General features: G+C 43.8%; 1 protein-coding gene across 1 annotated transcript in view; it reads left to right on the forward strand.

Annotated features, from left to right (window-relative positions):
* LOC140197385 (complement C3-like) overlaps window positions 1-20,304 on the forward strand; it is a 67,336-nt gene extending 47,032 nt beyond the window's left edge. The window contains exons 11-16 of the mRNA XM_072257343.1: window positions 2,478-2,624; window positions 4,077-4,206; window positions 9,025-9,075; window positions 14,446-14,542; window positions 16,211-16,278; window positions 20,059-20,304. Coding sequence (XP_072113444.1) covers window positions 2,478-2,624; window positions 4,077-4,206; window positions 9,025-9,075; window positions 14,446-14,542; window positions 16,211-16,278; window positions 20,059-20,129 — 564 coding nt within the window. The 3' untranslated portion in view covers window positions 20,130-20,304. The remainder of the gene's footprint in view (window positions 1-2,477; window positions 2,625-4,076; window positions 4,207-9,024; window positions 9,076-14,445; window positions 14,543-16,210; window positions 16,279-20,058) is intronic.
* The last annotated feature ends 3,706 nt before the right edge of the window (window positions 20,305-24,010 follow it).

Genomic DNA, 24,010 nt, shown 5'->3' on the forward strand with positions numbered 1-24,010 from the left:
TCATCACTGGAAGAAGATCACACACTAAGGTTTCTCGGTGTTTCCATCCTGAAGTCCATTTGCCTTTAACTCTGTCAGGGACAACAGTGTGCTGGACCAACATCCACATTATGAGACTTGGAGCATTTATGGGCAAGTGAGAGAGAATAGGGTTGTTTTCTCTGCAGCACGGGAGGCTGCAGGAAACCTGATACAATTTTGTAAAATTATGAGATGCATAGATAGTGTAAGCAGCTCAGGGTCATAATGTCTAAAACCAGAGGGTATGCAGTTAATGTGAGGGGGGAAAGTTGAAGGAAGATGCTTGGGTCTAGATAATTTACATAGAGGGAGGTGGGTGTCTGGAATCCACTGCCAGGGATGGTGCTGGAGGCAGGAATGATGGGGGTGTTTAATAGGCTCTTAGGTAAGCAAATTTCTCCAGATGTACCGTAGATAGCATTCTAATTGGCTGCAACATTGTCTGGTATAGGTGGGGAGGTGGTAGGGTGGGGGGGTCTACTGTACAGGACTGAAATAAGCAGCAGAGAGTTGTAACCTTAGCCAGCTCCATCATGCACACTAGCCTCTGTCGTATCCAGGACACCTTCAATGAGCAATGCCTCAAAAAAGCTGGCATCCATCATTAAGGACACCCATCACCCAGGTCATGTCTTGTTCTCATTGCTACCATCAGTTACAGAACCTGGAAGCACACACTCAGTGATTCAGGATAGCTTCTTCCCCTTTGCCATCCAATTTCTGAATGGACGTTGAACCCATGAACACTACCTCACTACATTTTTTTTAAATTTCTATTTTTGCACTACTTATTTAATTTAACTATATATACTGTAATTCACAGTTTTTAAAATCTATTATTATGTATTGCATGGTACTGCTTCCATAAAGTTACCAAACTTATTAAACCTGATTCTGAATATACAGAGAATGGGAAGATATAGACCATGTACAGACATAAGTTTAATTAGTTTGGTACAACATTGTAGACTGGTGAGCCTATTCCTGTGATGTTCTGTTGTATTCTAAGAGGTGGGTGAGTAGGATTGATGAATTGCTCTGAGACTTGGCATTGACTCAACAGAGTGAGCAACATCCTTCTATGGCCACAGGACATAGGAGCATAATTATGCCATTCAGCCATGAAAGCTTCTCTGCGATTCAATCATGGCTTATTTTTTATTCAACCCCATTGTCCGACTTTCTCCCTGTTACTCCCAACCCAACCCTCTGCCCCTCGCCAATCAGGAACCTATCAATCTCTGTATTAAATATCCCAATGACTTGGTGTCTACAGCCAACTGTGGCAACAAATTCCACAGATTGACTACCCTCTGGTTGAATAAAATTGCTCCTCATATCAGATTTCAGGAACGCCGTTGTATTCTGAAGCTGTGGCCTTGGATCCTAGACCCTCTCACTACTGGAAAAAGCTTCTCTCCATCTGCTCCATTTGGTAGATTTCAATGAGATTTCACCCTCATCCTTCTGAACTCGATCAACATTATCAAGACATCAAATGCTCATGATAGGTTAAGTCTTTCGTCCTGGGGTCATTGTTGTGACCCTCCTCGGGACCTCTACAGGGTCAGAACATTCTTCCTTCCAAAAATACTCAGTATATTCCAAATGTGGTCTAACCAACACCTTTTAAGTTTCAGTGGTACATCTTTCCTTTATGTCCTTGGTGTAAGGAAATATGAATCGACAGGCAGCAATTACTGAAGGAACTCCACAGGTCAGGCAGAATCCAATGAACAGGCGATGCTTCGAGCCAAGCTCCTTCATCAGGACTGGGTTAGAAGGCAGAATAAGAGGGTAGGGGACAGGGAATGGCATGAGCCTGTTTTGAACTCATGAATGATAGATGAATCCAGGTGAGTGGGGAGGGGGACATAGGAAAGTGGTGGATGGGGTTGGGAAGGGAATGATGTGAGAAAATGGGAGGCTGAAGAAGAAGAAGAAGAATGGTAGACAATGGAATAAAAGGAAAGAGGTGGAGAACCAGAAGGAGGAAGGTGAAGGTAATAGGCAGGAGGTAGGTGGAAACAGAAGTGGTAACGTGGCCATGGAGTAAAGGAAAACAGAAACTGGGAAGCACAGAGGGCAGTGGTTACTAGAAGTTGGAGAAGTCAATAACATTAGATACTCTGCAGATAGCTGGAAATCCAGAACCATTGACAAGATGCTGGGAGAACTCAGAAATCAATGTTGATGCTGTCCCATTGGAAAATGCCAAGACAGATTATGGGCTATTGTACCTCGAAGCTGCATCTGGCCTCAGCATGGCAACGGAACAGTAAGGAAATATCCGAGCAGGTATGGATGTTAAGTTGTTTTTGACCTTGGTCTCTATCAAGAGCTGTCTGATGTAAGGTATCGGGTGGGGTGTAAACCGGCCATTGGGGATTGGGCTATGATTCGGGGCCAGGATGTACTAAGACCAAAGTGCAGGCATTCATTCCGACCCTTTACAGTTCCAGATGGTGCCCAGGCTGTTGGAGGAGAAGGACAAGAGAGACCTGCTGCTGTCCGTTTTCACCAACAGTACGGCGAGCGTCTACGTGCAAGTGGTGGATGGGAAGCTCTCGAGAGCTCATGTGGACCTTGACACTTACCGTCAGGTGAGAAGCTCCACTGGGCAATGTTCATGCAGAAGAGTTGGTGTACGGTCTTATTGAAATCTACCGGATCTGAAAGGCCCAGATAGGGTGAACATAGACGGATTAGTGGGAGAGTCTAGGATCCTAGGGCACAGCCTCAGATTAAAAGGGAGTTACTTTATAACTGAGGTGAGGAGGAATTTCTTCTGCTGGAAGGTTGTGCATTTGTGGAAATTTTTTCCCAGAGAGAGCTCTGGGATAATAATATTCTTCAGCTATGCTCCAGACATTGTTTGGGCTCCACCAGTGACTCAAATCACATGCCTTTACCCAGGTTCAACACTGTAGCCATGCCTCCTCCCAGCAGTTGCCCCGAGAACCCTGATTTTCCTTGAGCGATCCAGTGACCAGCATGAGGTGGTGAAACTTCAGCCTCAAAGACGGGAGGGAATGAACTGAGCGGAAACCTCTTTGCCAGGAGCGCCGTGAGTCTTTTAGAGTTTGCTGGCACACCGGTAGATTCAGTCAAGGAAGAGAGCAGACGTGTTCCTGGTGGGCAGACAGTTCGAGAAGGTGGAGTTGAGACAGAAGACCTGCCATTTTGCTGATGAATGGCTTGAATGGGTTCAAGGGGCTTACTAGATCTGGTGCTACCATCCTAAATCCCAATGCTTCAACTGGGAGTCGGAGCTCCCCACCACCATTCAGTCATCACTTCAGAGTGGCCTGCCCAATATCATGTCTAACACCCAGACCTGAACTCCCCTCCAATTCCCAGATAACCTCCTCGGTCTTTCCCTTTCCATCCCTCTGTCCCCAGGCTGAATGGCCATCCTGTCTCCTCCAGGTAGACATCACAGTTGGCCGAGATTGAAGGGGAAGGTTTCAAGGAGATTTGTGAGGAAAGCATTTACGAGGAATTTGAACAGGCATGGGTGGAGGGATTTGGATCACATATAGGCACATGGATCTAGTTTGTGTTATATATACATGGAGCAAGAGCAACCATGGAGTAATAGGATTAAATATTTTTACTGAGTCACATTAGTAACAGTAGACACGGGCACTTACCATGTAAGAGGCACGAATCAGGCACGCCAAGATGAAAGCATGTGCACTAGAAAGCTCATACCCAAATAAGAGTGCCTCCTACATGTAGAAGGCACGATCGATTGGCCGTATTCGCGCAATTGATCTAATGCGGTAAGTTCATTACGTTCAGTACAGACGCTGTGGACCAACTGTGCTGTAATTTTCTGACTTCTTCTGTCCTCTTCTCCTCTATTCTTTGACTTCAGAGGGAATGGGTATTGGGAGGAGTGTAATATGGAGGCAGGACTAATTGCTAATCTAATGCTCCACCTCAATGAATTTGCCTAGTCATGGTATTGGGAGTGTAGAGATGGTCCAACCCCCCTTTAACAGAGGCCAAGTCTCTGTTGGAAATGATGGCTCTTTCTTCTGACCGTGCAGGTGTTCTACAGAAAGGACTTGTATGACTTTGGCATCTCCTATGGCGGGGGCCGAAACACGGCCGAGGTCTTCAAGGATTCTGGGCTGCGATACATCTCTGATCTAATGCCAGAGTTACAACTGATAGCAGGTAAGTGAGTAAAGACCAGACAAGTAATGAGGGGGATAACAAACATCTCCATTTTTTTTGCGGAAGCAGATGATCCAAACACTGAGAGTGCCGTGTTACAAAGGAATCCGGCATCCTCATGCACAATTTGGAAAAGTCTTGTATGCAAGTAGCACAAGTAATCCAGAAAGCTCACGAAATGGTACCATTGAGACACAGGAAACTACAGATGTTGGGTATCTGGAGGAACACACAAAAACACAAAGGAACTCAGGGTCATGCAGCATCTGTGGAGGAAAACGGGGGAGACAATCAACATTTCATGTTGAGACCCCTCAACTACACCAGTTTAGTTGCTGCAGTGCTTTTTGTCAGTCTCCACGGTCTTGTCATTTACTGTTCGTGGAAGCTGAGTATAAAAACGGGGCTGTTGTAATTTAGTTACATAGGGTATTGGTGAGACCACATCTAGGGTATTGTGTCCAGTCCTTGTTTAAGGAAGACCAATAATAGAAGTAGATGAGACACAGGGTCAAGGAATTTTTAACATAGAGCTCGATATCAGACTTCAAGTGGTGAATCTTTCATTTTAGCATGATATCATGGAGAGTTCAATGTGAACTCTGAGGTACAAAGGAAAAGCTTGTCTTTATATCTAGTAACAGACAAGTGAGCAAAACCAACCCCACATCAGCAAGATAAAGAGTTGATCTGTGGTTTATCCATCTATCATTTCTGCAGCTGTGTTATCACTTTAATGAGGGATTTGGCCAGAACTATAATCTTAGTTATGTAGACTAGAAACATTAATTATAGAAACAGGATATTCTCAAGGACACAAAGCCTTTACCAATAGTTACAGCTATTTTAACCCTATATTCAAAATTATCTACCATATATATTTTACTTAATGGATCCCTGAATTATCTAGAACAGTTGGACAAAATCACACACAAGATGCTGGTGAAAATTAACAAGTCAGGCAGCACTTATGGTGGGGAATAAATAGTCAAAGTTTTGGGCCAAGACCTTTCAGAACAGGAAAGGGGATAATAGCCTGCTTCTGGTTTCTTCTCTCTTCCTTTCCAATCCTGATGAAGTGTCTCAGCCTAAAACATCAACTATCTATTCCTCTGCATAGCTGCTGCCTGACTGTTGCTTTCCTCCTGCATTTTATGTGGGTTTGATGCTCCGAGTTTCCAGCAACCACAGGATCTCTTGTCACAAACAAGAGAAAAATCTGCCGACGCTGGAAATCCGAGCTGCACACACGAAATGCCAGACGAACTCAGCAGGTCAGGCAGCATCTATGGAAAAGAGTACAGTCGATGTTTTGGGCTGAAACCCTTTGACAGGACTGGAGTATAATAGCTGAGGAACAGATTTAAAAGGTAAATGGAGGGGAGAGAGAAACACAAGGTGATAGGTGAAACCTGAAGAGGGAGGGATGAAGTAAAGACTTGGGAAGTAAATTGGTAAAAGAGACAGACAGCCCAGGGGGGAGGAGCACCAGTGGGAGACGATGGGTGGGCAAGGAGATAAGGTGGGAGAGGGACAAGAGGATAGGAATTGGTGGGGGTGGGGGGTGTGTGGGGGGCATGATGCACCTTCAATAACTCCAAAAGACTGGAAGTAGAGTAAATACTGAAAGGCTTTTATTAGCAGTAAAATGTGACCTCCACCATGCTGAGTATCTGCCCCTGGACTGAGAGGAGGAGCAATGGCGCAATCACCTTTATTCAGGGGTCTGTGTGAGGAGCCACAGGAGCAGTCAGCAGAGGGGCGTGTCCAGACAGGTAACCCAGTTACAACATATATATATGGTTTACCACAGGGCATTACTGTAAATTTGAGAAATTGACATTCATGCCATCAGGTTGGAGGCTACACAAACAGAATATAAGGTGTTGTTCCTCCAACCTAAGTGTGGCCTCATCACGACTGTGGAGGAGGCCATGGATAGACATATAGGAATGGGAATAGAAAGGGGAATTAAAATGGGTGGCCACTGGGAGATCCTACTTTTTCAGGCAGGCGGAAGGTAGGTGCACAGCGAAGTGGTCTCCTAATCTATGTCGGGTCTCACTGATGCACTGGAGGCCACACCGGGTGGACTGGGCACAGTAGATGACCCCAACAGGCTCACAGGTGAAATGTCACCTCACCTGAAGGGACTGTTTAGGGCCCTGAATGGTAGTGAGGGAGGAGGTGTAGGGGCCTTCTGTCTCTTTTACCAATTTACTTCCCAGCTCTTTACTTCATCCCTTCCCCTTCAGGTTTTGCCTATCATCTGGTGTTTCTCTCTCCCCTCCTCCCCACCTTTTAAATCTACTCTTCAGCTTTTTTACTCCAGCCCTACCGAAGGATTTCGGCCCAAATCGTCGACTGTACTCTTTTCCAAAGATCCTGCCTGGCCTGCTGAGTTCCTCCAGCATTTTGTGTGTGTTGCAAAATCTCTTGTGTTTAGGTTTACTGCCAGTGACAAATATCATGAAATTTGTTTTCTTTTTAAGTTACAGTATAGTGAAAGACATAAAAAATACTATTAGTTACAAAAGAGAAAAGAGAAATACTGATATAATGTTCACAGGTTTATGGACTGTTCAAAAATCTGATGGTGGAGGAGAAGGAGCTGTTTGTGAAATGTTGTGTGTGGGCCTTCAGGCTCCTGTACCTCCTCCCTGATAGTAGTAATGAGAAGAGGGCATTTCTCAATGGTGAGGATCCTTCATGATGGATGCTGCCTTCTTTAGGCACCAGCTTTTGAAGATGTCTTCAATGGTGGGGAGGATTGTGACCATAATGGAGCTAGTTGAGTCCACAACCCTCTGTAACCTCTTGTGATCCCTTGCATTAGAGCTTCCATACCATGCTGTGTCGAAATTTGCAACAAGAGACTTTTGAGGCATACCACATCTCCTCAAACACCTGATGAAGTAGAGCTGATGATGTACATTTGCCATGATTGCATCAGTGTGTTGAGCCCAAGGTAGATCCTTTGAAATATTTATGACCAGGAACTTGAAGCTGCTCACCCTTTCCCCCCGCTGACTCCTCGATGTGGACTGGTGTGTGTTTTCCCAACTTTCTGAAGTTCACATCAGTTCCTTGGTATTCCTGATATTCTGTCAGTGGAGAAGCAAAAGAGAGGAATTGAATGAAACAAAGGATCCTGAGTTGCTTTTCTATTCACCCCATTTACAGGAAGTGTGTGGAGGTTTTGGAAAGGGTGCAGAAGAGGTTCTCCAGGATATTGCCTATATTAGTGGGCGTGAGCTGTGAGGAGAGGTTGGACAAACTTGGGTTGTTTTCATTGGAGCACCAGAAACTGAGGAGAGACATGATAGAAGTTTATAAAATTATGAGAGGTGCAGATAGGGCAGAAAGTCAGAATCTTTTTCCCAGGGTAGAAATGTCAAGTACTAGTGAACATAACTTTAAATTGGTAAACTTTAAATTTCATAACTTTGAAAGTTTAAAGGACACATGTAGCAAAGCTGTTCTTATGTGGAGAATTGTGGGTGGCTGAAACAAGCTGCCAGAGGTTTTGTTGGAGTATATGCAATAATCTCAATTTAGAGCCGTTTAGGTTGCATATGAATGTGCATAGTGAGACAGGAGTTTAGTTTAATTCAGCATTGTGTTTGCAACAGGCATTGTTCTGCACATGTCCTCTTCTCATTGCTACCATCAAGGAGGAGCTACAGGAGCCTGAGCACAAACGCTCAATGGTTTAGAAACAGCTTCTTTCCCTCCGCCATCAGATTTCTGAATGGACAATTAACCCATGTACCAATACCTCACTATCTTTTTCTTTGCTCCTGCTTGTCCTGCTTATTTAATTTAATTTTTATATTATTGTAATTTAGTTTTAAAAAATTATTATGTATTGTAATGTACCGCTGCCGCAAAAACAACAAATTTCACGACATATGCTAAGCTGATTCTGATTCCGATTTGCATGCTATCTAGACAGATCACTCCATGCATAAGTACATCAAGGTGGTACAAAAAGAAACATCAATAATAGAATGGAGAATATAGTTTTACATTTACAGAGAACATGCAGCTGGACAATGCAGGTAAACAATTACCAACAGGTAGGTTGGGAGATGAACAGTTCAACTTAACTATACAAACAGTGGAATAGATCAGTCTTTGGGCTACGTCTTCTCAAACTTTTTGTATCTTCTGCCAATTAGAAGAACAGAGAGAATGCCTGGGGTGGGTGGGGCCTTAGACTATGTTGGCTGCTTTTCCAAAGACCTCCAAGAGGACCACAAACTTGTCGTTGGGTTTGGAGGCTTGCATGCTTCAATGATTTAGCTCTTGGTCAGGTTACCCATGCCAAACAGGTCCAAAGGTAGAGGCCAGACCAAGAGTGAGCCACCATTCCTCCATGTTCGGGGGTTCGGCTCAAGGCTAACAATCCTGACTAGTAAAACAAAATTGTTATGGAAACAACAATGAACTTCAACATCTGAGTGCAATGGTATTTCTGAGTCCCCACCTGGGACTTGACAGTGAAAACCAAGAGGAAGCTACTGACGAAAGACATCCTGAACACTGAAGGACCTTCATTGTTGCCCTAAACATCAGTGGCGTAATGGGCAGAAATGTTTCCTGAGGCAGTGGGAAGTGTAGACAAAGTCAGTGAAGGGGAGGCCTGTTTTCATTTTGGATGGAGCTGAACTGCTGTAACTCAGGGCCATTCAGAGAGCTGTTGGCAGAATAATATGGTTGATACTCCAGAAATGCAGGTTGCTCCTCATTCTTCTGTCCATCTGTGAGAGATGCATGCAACAAACTAATTGATTGAAATAATTGAATTGTTTGCAGAACCGACAACTGTTCCATGGCAGAGGAGTCCATTGCAGCCACAGAGAAATGGTAAGAAATAACTTCTACAAGTTTTTAAAGATCAAATCAAAGTTAAAATTTGTTGGCAGGTGGTGTAGTGGCATCAGCACCAGACTTCCAGACGAATGGTCCTGAGTTCAAATCCAGCTGGCTCCTTGCACACTTTCCATCTGTGCGGGGTTTGAGCTGGCAACTCGGCCTCATAAAAAAACAGTCAGGAAATACAGCCAAAGCAAAAATGCCACCCGATGCGCCACAAGGCAGGAAAGAGCACAAGGAAGTTAAAATTAAGTTGAATGCCATATGCACGTGCATGCAGTGAAAAACTTGAAACATCACAGGCACATAGCATCAGATGAGCAGCATTCACAAGGCAAAAGAAATTAAATATAAATTATACAGCATCCTCACAAGAAAGAACACAAATAAAACAAAGAAAAGTTCATTATCGTGCTATGCCATGGTAGTGATCCAGGCCATGCCAGTTGGTTAAAGGGAAGCGGTTGTTCTTGAACCTGATACTATGGGACTTCAGTCTTCTGTACTTCCTACGCAATGGTAGCTGCAAGAAGTTGACATGGCCCAGCTGGTGAGGATCTTGGGTGATTGATGTTCCCTTCTTGAGGCAGCACTTTATGCAGATACTACCAACAGTTGGAAGGGTCATGGCCCATGATGTATTGGGCAGAGTCCACTGCTCTCAACTACTGCCAAACCAAACAATGTTCCTCCAGACCAAGGTGCACAGCACAGTACATATAACTCTCGCACAACTTGTAAAGTAATATTACCACAAATACATTAACAGATGATAAAATATAGTCCAGAAGATTGGGTTCATTTATGACACAGCCTTGCACTCAACATCTGCAAGACCAAAGAGCTGATTGTGGACTTCAGAAAGGGCAAAATGAGGGAACACAAACCAACCCTCATAGAGGGATCAGAAGTGGAAAGAGTGAGCAATCTCAAGTTCCTGGGTGTCAAGATCTCTGAGGACCTAACCTGGTGCCAACATATTGATGCAGTTATAACGGAGGCAAGACAACGATTATATTTCATTAGGATTTTGAGGAGATTTGGTTTGTCAACTAAAACACTCAAAAACTTCTACAAATGTTCCGTGGACAACACTCTGATTGGCTGCATCACCATCTGGTATGGGGGTCAGGGGTGGGGGCTACTGCACAAGATCGAAGTGAATTGCAGGAACTTACAAAAATTAGTCAGCTCCGTCCTGGGTACCAGCCTCTGCAGTATCCAAGATACCTTCAAGGAGCAGTGCCTTAGGAAGGCAACAGCCATCGCTAAGGATCCCCATCACCCAGAACATGTCCTCTACACACTGTTAGCATCGGGAAGGAGGTGCAGAATCAGCAATTCAGGAACAGCTTCTTTCCCTCTGCCATTCAATTTCTAAATGGACATTGAACCCATTAACACTACCTCACTATCTTTTTATTTCTTTTTTTTTTGCTACTTATGTTAACTATTTAATAGACATATGTATATACTCTATATTTATATGTATATGTATATTCTCTATATTTATTTATCATGTATTTCATTGTACATGAAAGTTAACACATTTCAAGACAGATGCCGGTGATATTAAACCTGATTCTGATTCTGACATGTTAAAAAGTAAACAGTCTAACTTCATAAATGATGAGAATGGGTGGTGTCAGAGAGTTCAGTCTCGCAGCCTGGGGGGAAGAACCAGTTTCCCATGCTAACTGTCCTTGTCCTAATGCTATGATACCTTCTGCCTGATGGTAAGGGATTGCATGGGAGGAATCCTTGACAATGCTGAGGGCCTTGTATATACTGCGCTCCTGATTAATATCTTGGATGGGTGGAAGTGAGACCCCAATCCTCACTATCCTTTGCTGGGTCTTGTCGTCAGATGCTTTGCAATTCCCATGCCAGATGGTGATGCAGCTGGTCAGGGCACTCTCAATGGTGCTTCTGTGTTGAAATAATTAGTTGGAATGGAGGCGGGGAGAGTCTCGCTTATTTTCCTGTGCATGTGAATTACCATAGTAGACGATCATGCAACCAGTTAGGATACTTTCAGAGAATACTTCGATTAGAGAATATGTCTTACAATGAATATGCAATATTAGCATTCATTTTGAGATGATTAGAATATAAAAGCAAGGACGTAATGTTAAGGCTTTATAAGGCAGTGGTGAGGCCTCATTTGAAGTGTTGTAAGCAGTTTTGGGCTCCTTATCTAAGAATAAAAAAATTATTCCGGGATTGAAAGGCTTGTCATATGAGGAGCTTTTGATGGCGCTGGACCTGTACTCGCTGGAGTTCAGAAGAAATGTGGAGGTGGGGGGAGGATCTCGATGAAATGTTTCGAATAGCAAAAGACCTCGATAGAGTAGGTTTGGAGAGGATGTTTCCTATGATGGGGAGTCTGAAACTAGAGGATATAGACTTAGAATAGAGAGTCGTCCATTTAGAATGAAGCTGAGAAGGAATCTCTTTAGCCAGACAGTGGTGAATCTGTGGAGTTCGTTGCAACAGGCAGCTGTGGAGGCCAAGTCATTGGGTATATTTAAGTCAGAGATTGATGAATTCTTGATCAGTCAGGGCACGAAAGGATAGGGGAGAAGGCAGGAGATTAGACTGAGAGGGAAATGGATCAGCCAAGCTAAATTGGTGGAGGAGACTCGATGGGCGAAATGGCCTAATTCTGCTGCTATACCTTACATCTTATGAAAGCGCTTTTGTCTTTAGAATAGAAGAGGATCAGAGGCCACTTCAGAGGCACAGACAGAGTGGACAGCTGGTGCATTTTTACAGAGCAGCAACGGCTAATACCAAAGGACATTCTTCCAGAATGGAAGTAATTTAGTTGAAATGTCAGATGTAAGCTTTTTACACAGAGAGAGGCAACTACCTGCAATGCACTGCAGTGGGTGGGGATTGAGGCTGATACATTAAGGATATATGAGAGACACTTAGAAGACACAATGATGAAAGAAAATCTGGAAGGTTATGGGCTGTGTGAGAGGGAGGGCTAGATTGATCATGGAGTAGGGTTTTCAAGATTGACACAACATCATGTGCCGATGAGTCTGTACGGTGCTCTACTGTTCTATGTTCTGTCTTCTAAAACGTGCAGAAGTTTGTCAGCATCAGAAGTAAATGCCATCGTTATAGCAAGGACAACCCCCTCCTTGCATCAGCTACTGGACAGATCAGGGAAAGTTCAACACAAATGTGTGGCATACTAATTCAATCCACCAGGAAGGTTGAGGAACACAGAAGAGTCAGGGAGCATTTTAAATGGACCTTCAGCCCATCCAGTGTGTGCTGGCATGCACTAACACTCTACTGATCCCATTTTAATTTGATCCAATACCCACCTCCCTCTAGATTTTACTCTTCAACTTCACATGAGGGGCAATTTGCAGCAGTCAGTTAACCCACAGACCTGCACATGTTTGGGTTGTGGGAGTAACTTGGAGCACTCGGGCGAAACCCACAAAGTCACAGTGCAAATTCCACAGACAGACAGCGCCGGAGATCTGCAACTGTGAGGCAGTGGCACTATTTTTTTAAATTACTTGATAGTATTTTATTGTGTTATAACTCAATATATCTATAGAATCATAGAAATCTACAGCACATTACAGGCCCTTCAGCCCACAATGTTGTGCAGCCCATCTAACCTGCGCTAGAAACTGCCTAGAATTACCCTATCGCATAGCCCTCTATTTTTCTAAGCTTCATGTACCTGAGAATCTCTTAAAGGATCCTATTGTATCCGCCTCTACCACCTTTGCTGGCAGTGTATTCCATATACCCACCACTCTCTGTGTAAAAAATTTACCTCTGACATTCCCCTTGTACCAAGCACCTTAAAACTATGCCCCTCATGTTAGCCATTTCAGCCCTGGGAAAAAGCCTCTGACTATCCACACAATCAATGCCTCTCATCATCTTATACACCTCGATCAGCTCACCTCTCCTCCTCTGTTGCTCCAGGGAGAAAAGGCCAAATTCACTCAACCTATTCTCATAAGACATACTCTCCAATCCAGGCAACATCTTTGTAAGTCTATATTTCTCATTTAAAATTATTCCTATTGTACTTATTAAAATAGTTGCTGCCTCACAGCTTCAGAGACTGGGTTCGATCCCGACCTCTGGCATTGTCTGTGTGGAGTCTGCACATCCTCCCTGTGACCTCATTAAGCTAGGATGAAATCGGGGGGTTGCTAGCTGGTGTGGCTCGAAGGGCCAGGAGGGCCTGTTCTGTGCTGTATCTCAATAAATAATTAAATAGATTTTATTGGGAGATGCAGTGTGGAACAGGCCATTCTGGCCTACTGAGCCGTGCTGCCCACCAGCCCACTGACTTAACCCGAGCCTAATCGCTGGACGATTTACAATGCCCAAGTAGCCTCCTGACTGGTACATCTTTGAAATGCAGGAGGAGGCTTGAGAAAATCCATGTGTACACAGGAAGAAAATACAAACTTTATTATGGGGAATGCCGCGCTTGAACTCTGAACTCCGACGCCCCGAGCTATAACAGTGTCCCAGTAGCCACTATACCATCATGGCACTGTGGGTGAGGGATACAATCTGGCAGGAGTTGATTGCAATGTCAGGAGGATAAAATAGGATTGACAGACTCGCTGGGTCACTGCTCTCGTGCCGTATCACTCTATGATCTAGAAGTGTCACTAACCCTGTAACCTCTTGCACTTAGGATGTCTAGCTATCCAAAGGCAGAAGAACAACAGAATCAGATTTGGGCTTAATGGGAATAGGAGAATGCCAGTCTGCCCTTCCAGCCTACCTCATTGTTCAATATGATCTGTTATCGGCCTTGATTCCTCCTCTGCGCTGTACCCCACAGCTCCCAACCTCCCAATTGTTCTAAAATACCCGCCATATCTTTAAGCATCCCAAGGAATGACTACACCTTCTGTACCACAGGAACAAATAGTTCCTTCGTTCATTATGACGTGGGCAATCATGGTCTTTCTATGACCATGTTTGTTCTTGGCAAAGGTTTCTACAGAAGTGGTTTGCCATTGCCTTCTTCTGGGCAGTGTCTTTATAAGACAGGTGACCCCAGCTATTATTAATACCCTTCAGAGTCTGTCTGCCTGGCGTCAGTGGTCGCATAATCAGGACTTGTGATATGCAACAATTGGAGCCTTTGCAATAGTTAGTTTTCCATAGATGGTTCCAGCATAACCTGTTGCGCAGATTGATTTTGCTAAGTGCATCAACAGTGATATGTCAAGGGCAATGCACACCAACTCAGCCAAACCTTTGGTAAAGGAAACTTCCTTTGCACACCTCAACTGGATGATTGTATTGCTGAACATTTGGTGATAATGTGTCTTGTGCTTTCCTCCTTGTGTATAGATATTACAGCCACAAGCACATTTCCTAGACTACAGCCTTTGTTCAAGCAGGCTTGGATGTGGGAGATACAAGAAACGACAGGGGCAAAGACATTTCGGTAATGATAGTGCTGGTGTATGCCTTGTTGTTACCAGGAAGTTATAGTGAAGCTGCAATTATAGACCATAAGACCATAGGATGTAGGAGCATATTTAGGCCATTTGGCCCATCAAGTCTGCTCCATCAATCAAAATTCACTGATTTGTTTTTCTTTCTCAACTCCCTTCTCCCACCTTCTTCCCATGATCTTTAACACCCTTACCAATCAATCTCTGCCTTACATACACCCAGTAACTTGGCCTCCACAGTACTGCATGGCCAACCATCCCACAGATCCACTACCCTCTGGCTGAAGAAGTGGCTCCTCATATCATCCCTAAAGAATATCCCACTGGACTCTCCTATTAATGGAAACACCCTCTCAATGACCACTCCATCCTATCCCTGCAGTGTCCAGTGGACTTCGGTGAGAACCTCCTTCATCAATTGGGTGCAGGGCCAGATACTCCTCATACATTAACCCTTTCATTCCCATACACTCTTAAAGGATTATTTGGGATTACATACTAAAGTAATTCAGGTCATTCTCATTGGAGCACTTGAGAGGTGATTTGACTTGAAAGATTGTTTCAAGTTTGGACTGACAATTGGAAGGGAAGGTTGGTTCCAGGATGAAAGGCATAGCATTCATACCTAGGGTACAAAATACATATAAGACACTTGTGAGGCCGAACTGAGAGTATTGTGTGCAGTTCTGATCACCTGCCTACATGACAGGTATCAATAATCTTGAAAGAGTATAGAGAAAAATTACAAGGATGTTGCCAGGACTTGAGGACCTAAATTATAGAAAAATGTTGAATAGATTTGGACTTTATTCTCTGGAACAGAGGGAAATTAGGGAAGATCTTACAGAGTTATATAAAATTATGAGGGATAGGATGTGGGCACGCAGGCATTTTCACCTGAGGTTGTGGTGAGACTAGAACTGGAGGTCATAGGTTTATGGTGAAAGGTGAAATATTTAAGGGCAATCTGAGGAGGGGAAACTTTGTCACTCGGAGGGTGGTGAATGTATGGAATTAACTGGCAGTAAAGTGGTAGACGAGGGATCTATTGTAACATATAGGAGAAGTTTGGATATGTACATGGGTGGAGGGGATATGGTCCAGCTGCAGGTAGATGGAATGAGGCAGAAGGTCAGGTTACCGTGGAGCAGAAGGTCTGCCTGGCCCCTTTCTGTGTTGTACTCTAGGACCTAAGATCTAAAATGGAATTGCTTAAGGGTGGGAGCAAGGGTTATGGGAAAGGTGTGGAGGAGGGGGAAATTCCAGATGGCACTACTGGAAGCTGGCAAGGAGTTAATCTCACACAGCACCAGCCTCTATGTTAGAACAAATGAATGATAATATAATTCTGTGTGACCTACTGAATGACAGTGTAACAGAAGGAAGAGGTTTACGGGTCTGACACATCCGTTCCTCCTTTGATTGATCATTTGCTTCCTCCATGGTCTGTGTCCCATGTTCCAATGGGAGAGATAGTTTCTCCTGTGTTCCTGGGGTTGCTTAGTGAGTCATTTGCAGCTTCACAGGAAAGCCAGAAACAAAGGGCTCATGTCTGCATTTATGGGAAAATGTACAGTACATATATTTTTGTGGAAATATGGTCTCCAGGAATGATAAAATATGAATGAACATGAGAATATGTTTCTCCCTCCCTGCAGATTAACATTGGATATCAGTTCACCAAATTTGTGGGAAATTTCTGCATTTAGTATTCTGGAAGACGGGGGTAAGTATTTTGTGTCAGAAAATGACCTTTTGATAACCTTATGGATTCAGCCGTTCTTGTTGGGGAAGAGCATTGGGGCGTTGTGTATTTGTGTGATCCTTATCACTTGGCTTAAGGTCTCTGATATTCCTAATTGAATTCTGGGGAGCTCCTGAACTGTGTGGATGGGAATGTGCAGTAAGGAAGCTGGTGGGACTGTAAGGGACTGCATTCAACTGCTCAACACATGGAAGCCATCCACACGGAAGCAAGAGACGGAGAAGCACGCGGCAGGAAAGCCCGACTGGCTCTCCTTCTGCCCATGAGGACATAGCCCATGGACACTATAAAGGATGCCGAAGCCAGAGATGGATGCACTTCACACCTGACCCCTCAATGCCCAGCTACATCTAGCAGTGCCCTCCATCTATTTTCCCATCTGTATTTAAAGGATGGTTTAAGGAAACATTTTCTGAAATATTTAAAAAAGAAGTTCTCACCTGTCAAATCAGTTCAATGAAGTAGAATGATCTCCTGTCAGTCAATTCAGCCCCTTTATATTTTGTCATTCAAACTCCTTTACCAGCTTCTAGTCCATCACCTTCCAGAGCCAAGTGTGTGAGAGCATCTGCATTCAAGAGTGGAATACTGGATCAGCTGCACTGTTATTGAATGCACTCTGCGGCTCTTCACGCTTATTTCTTTAATTCACCTTGTTTGTCCCATCCTCAGTGAGCTCTATTAAATTTATTCTACAAAGTTTCTGCCACAAAACCATACTGAATGTGATCTTCTTATGATTCGCTAAATGACATGTCATTACCTTCACTACAAAGGATTCCCAACAGCTGACATTAGACTAACTGATCTAAATTCCCTGCCTTCTGACCGCCTCCCTTTCTCAGCTCTGGTGCTGCATCTACAGTTTTCCAATCCTTTGGGACTCCTCCACAATCTAGGGAATGTTTGAACATTGCAACCAACATATGTCTCTGCAACCAATTCCTTTAAAAGACTAGGATGCAGGTCCCAGAAAATCATCTCCATTTATGCTATTTGCAATATACTTATTTTCTAGTGACAGAAAGTAACTTGAATTCCTTTATTACTATAGTTCCTTTTTTAAAATTATTGACACAGTTTCTTTCATGTTTTCTACCACGAATCTCTGTTATTTCTCTATTTCATAGAGCCACGGAGAGTTAGTATGGTAGAAGGCTCTTCAGCCCAATGAGAGTGTGCCACTCTAAACCTACTGTAATCTCATTTATACCTCCCACATTCCCCTCATATTCTACCCCTCACTTACACACGGTGGGGCAGGGTGCAATTTGCCAGCCAATTGATGCACATCTTCTCTTAACATCATGGGAGGAAACTGGAGTATCCAGTTGAAATCCATGTGGTCGCAGGGAGCACGTGTAAACTCCACACAAACAGCACCAGGTGTCAAGATTGAACTGGGTTGACCCCAGCGGTGTGGCATTAGTGTTGGTCATCACATGTTCAGTATCATTCTTGCAGGCTCTATTACTTCTAGATTTGTGCTGCATCCTTCTTCCCATCTTAAACCTGTTGTTTTGATCCTTCTGTCTTTGCTAAAAGGTTTTCAATACCTACCTTATTGATCCCTCTCATACTCGTTTTGACTTAAACCTAAAACCTCACCTTAACCCTATGCCTGCTAGCTCTTGCATTCCCAACTTTGGGAAAAAGGATATGTGCAGTCATCCTATCCATATTCCTCATAGTTTTATAGACTCACTCCTCAATCTCCTATTTTCCAAGGAAAAGGTCCTAAGTCTACCCAACTTCTTCCTGTAACAATTTCTTGTGTGCAGGCAGCATCTTGTAAATTACGTCTTCCCTTAGCCTCCTTCCTAGCAAAACAATGACAGCCTACCCAATATGGGCAACACAGCTGCCCAGTCTTGAAAATGCTCATTGATTGGACACCTACACCATATGGGTCTAAATTCCCAACATTTACAGCCTCTGTGCAGCATTCTCTCCAATCTGGAGTCATCAGCCCCTTATCCTGAGTTGAGAAACTCTAGCTGTGGGTGTTCAGTGTGAGGAGACAGCCTCCCAGAGTCTTGAATGAGATCCCTGCTCGTCCGCTTAAACTCCAAATAAATCAAACTCACTATGGGTTAGGGTAGGATAAAACAGCAGAGGAGAGGTGCATTGATTGACCACTGGAAACTGCTCTGAGTGTGTAGATCTGGGGCATGGGGAGTTATAGACCCTAAGCATAATCGAGTAATGCAACATGCCCAACCCATCCAGGTTGACTCTGCTCTCATTTAGCACATATTCTTCTAAAACCTTCCTATCCAATGATGTATTCACATGTCTTTTGTATTTGGTATTGTACCTGTTTCCTCCGGCAGCTTGTATGCACACTGACCTCTGCAGGAAGAAGTTTCCCCTTGGCCCTCTTTAAAGCTTTCCCCCTCACCTTAAACCTATACCCTCCAGCTTTTGATTTTCCGACCCTGCGGAAGAGAATATGTGCATTTTCCCTCATCATTTTATACACATATATAAGGTCAGTCCTCGGTCTCCTACATGCCAAGGAAAAGTCATAGTCAGCCCAACCTCTCCCTATAACAAGCTCTTGACTGCCACTAGCATCCTCCTAAATCTCCATACCCTTTCCCTTTCCAATTTAATTAGATTAGGTTAGATTATGAGGACACTCAGTCCTCGTTTATTTTCATTTAGAAATGCATGCATTAAAAAATGATACAACGTTCCTCCAGAATGATATCACAAGAAAACACAGGACAAACCAGGACTAAAACTGACAAAACCACATAATTACAACATATAGTAACAACAGTGCAAAGCAACACCATAATTTGATAAAGAGCAGACCATGAGCACGGTAAAAAAAAAGTCTCAAAGTCCCGATAGACTCATCATCATGCACAGGCAGCAGAAGGGAGAAACTCTTCCCACCATGAACCTCCAAGCTCCACCAACTTGCCGATGCAGCATCATTGGAAGCACTCGACCGCAGCAAACTCTGAGTCTGTCCGAAAACTTCGAGCCTCCGACCAGCCCCTCTGACACAGCCTCTCTGAGCACCATCCTCTGCCGAGCGCGTCAACTCCACCCCGGCCGCCGAGCAACAAGCAAAGCCGAGGTCTCGGGGTCTTCTCCTCCGGAGATTCTGGACCACACAGTAGCAGCAGCAGCGAAGCAGGCATTTCAGAAGTTTCAGCAGATGTTCCTCCATGCTCTCACATCTGTCTCTATCAAATCAGGGTTGTGCACGGCACCCTACTTGACAAATAACACACATCATCACCGGAGTGGCCGCTGCGAGCTGCGTCACGCTGCCATCTTCCATCAAGAAGATGGTGCTTCCTACAACAGGACGACTGAAGCTGTACACTGTGGCCTCAACAATATCTGTGCAACTGCAATGCAACGGAATGACCTAACTTCTGTGCTTACTGACTGATGAAGGCCAGCGGCTAAATTGGTTCTACACCTCCCCATCTACCTATGATTCTACTTTTACGATGGGAGAGTTAAATGAGATTAGTTTGAATGGATGCTTGGTTGTCAGTACAGACTCAGTAGGGCTGAAGGGCCTGTTTGTGTCCTGTATGACTCCATGAGGCAATTAGAAAACATTCCAATCGATTGGATTTGACTGCAGCATAAGTGATTCAGATTAATTGATTACAATCAGAGGGATTAGATTATTTTCTGAAAGTCACTTGAAAATTTTAAATTGTTGTTGTTTCACTAAGGAGAACTTACCTATATTTTCTTTTACATTTTAAGAGCTATGCGTTGCAAAACCACTGATGGTTAAGATAAGTGACAAAGAGACAACATCCCATCGAAGAGAGTGAATTTTTTATCCAACCATGGTAGTCAATTTGGTGCCATGTCACCATGACAACAACCATCTGATAATTCGCCTAACAGCCCTCTGTGACTTTCAAATGACAGTGACATTAATACCAAATTCTTCTTAATGTGTTGGTGAGTCAGCTGAGTAAAAAATAAATATTCTTCAAATTCTGAGCTGAGACTGATTAGTTTTTGAAAAAAAAACTTTGCTACTTTGATGTCAGATTAAAACTGAGAGTGTTACAGGTTCCCTGGATGGTCATAAACCATAATGAATCACTGATGTATGATAAAGACATAAGGGACTGCAGTTGCTAGAATCTGGAGCAGCGTATGATCTGCTGGAGGAACTCAGTGAGTCAAGCAGTATCTGTGCAGGAAAAGGAATTAGAAAATGTCCAAAACTCTCTGTCCATCAACTGGTCCTGATGTAGGGTTTTAACCCAAACCTTGACAATTGTTTTCCTCCCACAGATACTGATCAACCTGCCGAGTTCCTCACCACAAACAAGCGAATATCTGCAGATGCTGGAAATCCATGCAACATACTCAAAGTGCTGGAGGAGCTTAGCAGACAGGCAGCATCTGTGGAAAAGAATAAACAGTCAACATTTTGGGCCAACGTCTCAATGTTTAGGACTGTTGAAGGGTCTCAGCCCGAAACATCAACTGTTTACTCTTTTCTACAGATGTTGCCTGGCCTGCTGAGTTCCTCCAGCACGTCATGTGTTGCCAACATATCACTGTCACTTCATGATAGCTGGGTCTAATCTTGGGACTCTCTCCCCAACAGCATCTTCACCAGAAGGATAGTAAGGTTGAAGCAAGAAATCTTTCCAAGGATGTATAATAAATTTTCTGTGGATGAATGAGTGACAGAAAATATATCAGGAAAAGTGCAACTGAAGTGGGATTTTAATATTGCTTTTTTGTTTAAGGTCAAGGGGACTCAGCATTATTGCTGGTAGGATGCTATTTGCTGTTGTTTTTACAGGTATTGGATGGAATCAAAGCTGAATTACTATTGGTTACAATTCCAATGACAATCAGGGACTGTCCAGCCCTCTCCTATGCACTGATAGAGCAAGGTAGTATGGCTGGAAAGGCCTGTTAACACCAAGGGAAATGTTAGTGCAACAGTTCATTGCCAAGCTGGAGTCCAAGTTATTTTGCAAGGTTTGAGGTTGTGGCTCTGTAGAGAAATGAAAGTGGTACTTCTGGCTCATAGATGCCAGTGACCCCAGTTTGATCCTGTACTCTGGAGTTTACACATGATTCCCTATGACCACAAGGGTTTCCCCGGGGTGCTCCAGTTTCCATCTACATCCCAAAGACATATTGGTTAGTAGATTCAATAGTTACTCTAAATTTGGTTCCAGTGTGGAGAGTTGGAAATTAAAAGAACGCAGAAAATGGAGATGCTAGAATTCTTAAATAGAAGAAGAAGATGCTGGAAACACAACAGGTCAGTCAGCATCTGTGAGTAAGGAATCAGCATTAATGTTCCAGCAGGTCAATCAGGGTCTGAGGAGAGAGAAGAAGATTTAATATTTTAGGTAATAGGTGGAAACACATAGCAGGTCTGTCAGAATCTGTGGGGAGGGAATCAAAGAGTTAAAGCTCCAAGGATCTTTCATAAGAACTGGGAAAGTAAACAAGTTAGTTTTAAGTTGCAGAGAATGTGGTTGGTGGAGGGGTATAAAAATATCAGAAGTAATATCTGAATTAGGGTGAGGCCAGCATTACTGTGGGAATAAGTAGAAGAAGTCATCCGCTCGAAGGGTTAATTGGGGTAGTGGGAGAGTTGGTGAGTTGATCAGGATAGTGGTGGGCATTTGAGATAATAGTTGTGAAGGTGTGGATTGATGAGATTACTTTGAGAGCTGGCATAGACTCCATGGACCAAACAGCCTCCTATAAATGTCGTAAAGCGAAAAACAGGATTGATAAATCTGGTGTCAAAATTGTTGAGTCCAAACTGATTTAGCAACCCCTGTTATTTACTGAACTTTGAGAGATTGAGACCTGTCTTCCAATTCTGGTGACTCGACCACATCCAGTTTGAATCAAAGTAGCCGTCTGAAGTGCTTGAGTGAGCCAATCTCCTTGGGGCAATGTGATGAGTGTCCAATGCTGGACCAGATCCCAACCTCACAAAACACAGTGTGTGGAGGAAATGATCCTTGAGTCCGAGACAAACATGGCAACTTCTATTGTTGAAGAGGGAACCAGTATACTTGCAGTCTCAACTTTGTTGAGTTGGTCTGGTTGAGTGCAATGTCAACATTGTTTCTTTAGAACATAGAAATCTACAGCACATTACACGTCCCTCGTCCCACAAAGTTGTGCCGACTATGTAACGTTCTCTAGAAACTGTCTAGAATTTCCCTACCACATAGCCCTCTATTTTTTAAAGCTCCGTTTACCTGTCTAAGAGTCTCTTAAAAGACCTTATCTAAGAGTCTCTATAAAAGACCCAAACACCTGTACCACCATCGTCGGCAGTACATTCCATGCATCGACCACTCTCTGCGTGAAAACCTTACCCCTGACATTCCGTCTGTATCTACTTCAAAGCACCTTAAAACTATATTACCTCATGTTAGCTATTTCAGCCCTGGGAAAAAGCCTCTGGCTATCCACACGATCAATGCCTCTCATCATCTTATACACCTCTATCAGGTCACCTCTCATTCTCCGTCACTCCAAGGAGAAAAGATCAAGCTCACTCAACCTATTCTCATAAATTACGCCCTCCAATCCAGGCAACATCTGTGTAAATCTCCTCTGCACTCTCTCTATAGTATCCACATCCTTCCTGTAATGATGTGGCCAACACTGAGCACAGTACTCCAAGTGGGGTCTAACTAAGGTCTTATATAATTGCAACATTACCTCACGGCTCTTGAACTTAATCCCAAGGTTGAGGAATGCCAACACACTATTCGCCTTCTTAACAACACTCTCAACCTGCGCAGCAGCTGAGTGTCCTATGGACATGGATCCCAAGACCTCTCTGATCCTCCACATTGCCAAGAGTCTTACCATTAACTTTACACTTACCTGGGTTGGACTCCATCTGCCATTTCTCAGCCCAGTTCTGCAACCTATTGATGTCCCACTGTAAACTCTGACAACTCTCCATACTATCCACAACACCCCCAACCTTTGTGTCATCAGCAAATTTATTAACCCATCCCTCCACTTCTCATCCAGGTCATTTATAAAAATCGCAAAGAGGTGGTGTTCCAGAACAGGTCCCTGAAAAACACCACTGGTTACTGTCTTCTATGCAGAATACGAACCATCTACCACCACTCTTTGCCTTCCGTGGGCAAGCCAGTTCTGGATCTACAAAGTGAGGTCTCCTTGGATTCCGTGCCTCCTTACTTTCTGAATGAGCCTTGCATGGGGAACCTTATCAAATGCCTTACTGAAATCCATATACGCTACATCCACTGCTCTACCTTCATCAATGTGCTTTGTTACATCCCCAAAGAATTCAATCAAGCTCGTAAGGCACGAACTGCCCTGGACAAAGCCATGCTGACTATCCCTAATCAGATGATGCCTCTCCAAATGCTCATAAATCCTGCCTCTCAGGATCTTCTTCAACAACTTGCCCACCCCTGAAGAAAGACTCATTGGTCTATAATTTCCTGGGATATCTCTACTCCCTTTCTTGAACAAGGGAACAACATTTGCAACCTTCCAATACTCTGGTCCTTCTCCCAGCCCTATTAATGACGCAAAGATCATCGCCAGTGGCTCAGCAATCCCCCCCCTTGCTTCCCACAGTAGCCTGGGGTATATCTCGCCCGGTCCCAGCGACTTATCTAACTTCATACCTTTCAAAAGCTCCAGCACTTTCTCTTTCTTA

Source organism: Mobula birostris, chromosome 5 (genome assembly GCF_030028105.1).
Source record: "Mobula birostris isolate sMobBir1 chromosome 5, sMobBir1.hap1, whole genome shotgun sequence".
Classification (NCBI taxonomy): Eukaryota; Metazoa; Chordata; class Chondrichthyes; order Myliobatiformes; family Myliobatidae; genus Mobula; species Mobula birostris.